The 3,825-nt window shown below is 39.6% G+C and overlaps 1 protein-coding gene across 1 annotated transcript; it reads left to right on the plus strand.

The window, feature by feature from the left end:
* The first annotated feature begins 323 nt into the window (after positions 1–323).
* Positions 324–2,442, plus strand: NAP1L2 (nucleosome assembly protein 1 like 2). Its single transcript, XM_008703049.2, has one exon. It carries the CDS (start codon positions 1,054–1,056, stop codon positions 2,440–2,442), a length of 1,389 nt encoding a protein of 462 aa, XP_008701271.2. The 5' UTR covers positions 324–1,053.
* Positions 2,443–3,825: the final 1,383 nt, after the last annotated feature.

Genomic DNA, 3,825 nt, shown 5'->3' on the forward strand with positions numbered 1-3,825 from the left:
TCACTTGTCAGTTGGATACAGCACTTTGGATCTTCATCACAGGCCCTATTTCACCCTAACCCTCATCTAACCACCTCTTTTGTCTCCCTTCCCACCCCATGAAATGTTAGGAGGCATTTCCAATTTAAAATTACTGCTCACCTACCATACAGCTTGTGGAAAATACAGAAAAAACAAAATATAGATTATTTAAATCCCTGGGAATTACACCATCCTAAGACCAAGATGGCTAATTTTTTGAAGTGTTTTCCCTTCTAGCCTATCTTTATAAACTCCTCCCCCAGCCCCCCTCCCCGTACCCTTACCAGAGCCTGGGGCTAAAATCAAAGGGACAGATTTAGAACGGGTGGATGCCTTGTCCTCTAGCTTTGTCTGACATCTTGGTTAGTACTTTTTCAGCTTTTTTTTTTTGAAATTATAATACCAGTTACAAATTGAGAGAATAAACAGATAAAATCTAGGTTTCTGAAAACTCGGGAAGGGGTCGAGGATAAGTGAGAGGTGGATGAATCAGCCATATTAGAGAACCTGGGAAGGTGAGCAGAGTTCGGAAACTTGATAGATCTAATAATTTATTGGTTCAGGACTTGTCAATCACCCAGCCCAGCAAATGAGATTAGAGCAGAGTCGTAGGGGAGGGAGGGAGTGATGCAGCAAACTATTTGCACCGAGAAAATCTAGTCAAGGGACAGCCGCATAATCATATTGCGGCACCGTTTGTTTTTTTTTTTTTTCTTGCAGCAGCTGCTGCTTGCGAAGGTTCCGCCCACTGCAGCTCTCTGCAGTCTCTGGCTAGCTTCTGCAAGACTGACCATCGCCACTCTCTGCACTCAAGCCCTGGCTACGGTTGCCTCTGTCCGCTTCTCACAGCATCAGCACCGCCTTCATCCCGGCAGCAGCCTCCATCGTCACTCCCGCAGCCCAGCCACTCCTGCTTGTTCCACTTCTGCCCCAACCCCCGCCGCTTCTGCTATTCCGGTGAGTCTTTCCCTGCGGAGGTCAGGTCTCCTTATCTTGGCGGTAGCCACCTTACGCGTTACGGTCCTTTGAAAAATGGCCGAGTCAGCCGACCACAAGGAACTGTTAGAATCTAGTCAAGAAGAGGCTGGTAATAAGGTAATGATGGAGGGACCTGGGGAACAGCCGGAGCGCCGTGAAGATGTCGAAGCTGGGCCTGGAGATGATAAGGAGCGCGGTGAAGAAGCCGCCGCTGGGCCTGGGGAAGAAGGGGGAAAAGGTGAAGATGCTGCTGCTGGGTCCGGGGAAAGCGGGGTAAAAGATGAAGATACTGATGAGGATTCAGACCGTCCAAAAGGACTTATTGGTTATCTTTTAGATACAGACTTCGTTGAAAGTCTACCTTTGAAAGTTAAGTACCGTGTGTTAGCCCTCAAAAAGCTTCAAACTAGAGTGGCCAATCTAGAATCCAAATTTCTAAGGGAATTTCATGGCATTGAAAGAAAGTTTGCTGAAATGTATCAACCCTTACTGGAAAAAAGACGTCAGATCATAAATGCAATCTATGAACCTACAAAAGAGGAATGTGAATATAAATCAGACTCTGAGGACTATGATGATGAGATGTATGATGAGGAAGAGATGTATGGTAATGAGGAGGGTCGGATGCATGAGTATATGGATGAGGATGATGGTTATGAGGGAGATTATTATGATTATGCTGTTGAGGAGGAGGATGACGATGACGATGACGATGATAATGATGATGACATTGAGGCTACTGGAGAAGAGAATAAAGAAGAACAGGATCCTAAAGGAATTCCTGATTTTTGGCTGACTGTGTTAAAAAACGTTGACACACTTACTCCTTTGATTAAGAAATATGATGAGCCTATTCTGAAGCTCCTGACAGATATTAAAGTGAAGCTTTCAGATCCTGGTGAGCCTCTCAGTTTCACACTAGAATTTCACTTCAAGCCCAATGAATATTTCAAAAATGAGCTGTTAACAAAGACTTATGTGCTGAAGTCAAGGCTGGCGTATTATGATCCCCATCCCTATAGGGGGACTGCGATTGAGTATTGCACAGGCTGTGAGATAGATTGGAATGAAGGAAAGAATGTCACTTTGAAAACCATCAGGAAGAAGCAGAAACACCGGATCTGGGGAACATTCCGAACTGTAACTGAAAATTTTCCCAAGGATTCATTCTTCAATTTCTTTACTCCTCATGGAATCAGCTCAAATGGAAAAGATGGAAATGATGATTTTTTACTTGGTCACAATTTACGTACTTACATCATCCCAAGATCAGTGTTGTTTTTCTCAGGTGATGCACTTGAGTCTCAGCAGGAGGGGGTAGTTAGGGAAGTCAATGATGCAATTTATGACAAAATTATTTATGATAATTGGATGGCTGCAATTGAGGAGGTTAAAGCCTGTTGCAAAAATCTCGAGGCAATAGTAGAAGACATTGATCGCTAAAAGCAAAGTGTACTTGGCCTTGACATTAACTGCCCTAGATTGTTACTCAAAATGTAAGAAGTTAATTACGGTCTTGTATTTTGAAATTTTCCTTGCAGTGTCAGTTAAAACATAGGGCTCAGAAGTATAAGAGAAATGTAAATACTAATTCATTTGATCTTGCATCTTAGTAGTAGAATGCTTTCAAGAAATGTAAACTGTGGTAGATGATTTAAAATATTAATATAGTGTTGCATAGTTTAATCCTTCTAAAGTCCTTTTATCATGTAGCTATTAATCTGTGGCTGTGAATATTATCGGAACTGCTAAATGAGATCAACATTTATTTGGAAAGAAAATCTTGGAGAACAAACCCAAGGTTTTCTGCTATTGTTGTTGTTTGTTTTTTATATTTGTGTTTTCTTAGTCCTTTATCTAGTGGGTTTAATTCTGTTATACCTGCTTCATTTTGCAATAAAAATACAGTAGACTTTAAAACTTGAATGCTTAAGAAGCCTGCATATGGTTAAGAATTTCAGGCAAAATCACATTTATTGTTAATAACAGCTTGTCCATAGGCTCTTGTATTTTATGTGACCATGATAAATAATAAAACTTAGTTATATTGAGGTTGGTGTTTATCAGTGAAATGTTAATCACAGTCCTCTCAAGAGATGGCCACATATTGTTCTGTGTAATTATGTAAACTGTAATCACAGTAATTTCTCTTCCTATAGTACATTTAATCATTCACTGGAAGCAATCATGTAATATTTTGAAGTTTTTTTCATGTTCTTTCACTGCGAAATAAAATAAATAAAAAATTTCAGAGTGTTTCCTGTTTTAAAACTGATCTTTTTTTTTCTCATAAAAGTATTATGTTCATTGGAAAACATCTGGAAAATACTAAAAAATACATTAATTAAACCAAGATCCATATACCCACTTCCCAAAGATAAGCACTGTTAATGTCTTGATTTATTTTCTATTATTTTTCTATGTGTTTAAATATGCATGCAGATTTACTAACACTATACTTAGATGTGCAAAGAAACTATTAGATTTTGTAACTAATCTAATTTTAATCCTGAGTCCACCTCCACACCCCAAGTTTGCAGGGAAACAAAAATCTCAGTTTTAATCTAGTAAATTTGCTGCTATTTCATAATTTAGACACTGTTATAAATAACAGTATGTTAGTCTATATTTCAGATTTACCTACCCTTCCACAATGTCATCTAGATGTACAGGGGCTTATATTGTTTTATGACATTGGTTGGGGGGGTGCACTGACTGGGGAAATAGAACGTGGTTGGTTAGAGAGCTGACTTGTCTCAGAGCTGACATTGCCTTCTTTTCATGTGGAAACCCAGAGGTTTGGCTTCCCATTTTGGCAGACTCTGT

The sequence above is a fragment of the Ursus maritimus genome (assembly GCF_017311325.1).
Source record: "Ursus maritimus isolate PB19 chromosome X unlocalized genomic scaffold, ASM1731132v1 scaffold_X1, whole genome shotgun sequence".
NCBI lineage: Eukaryota > Metazoa > Chordata > Mammalia > Carnivora > Ursidae > Ursus > Ursus maritimus.

Coding starts and splice junctions, on each gene's coding strand:
- NAP1L2 (XM_008703049.2), top strand. CDS start 1,054: ATGGCCGAGTCAGCCGACCACAAGGAACTGTTAGAATCTAGTCAAGAA.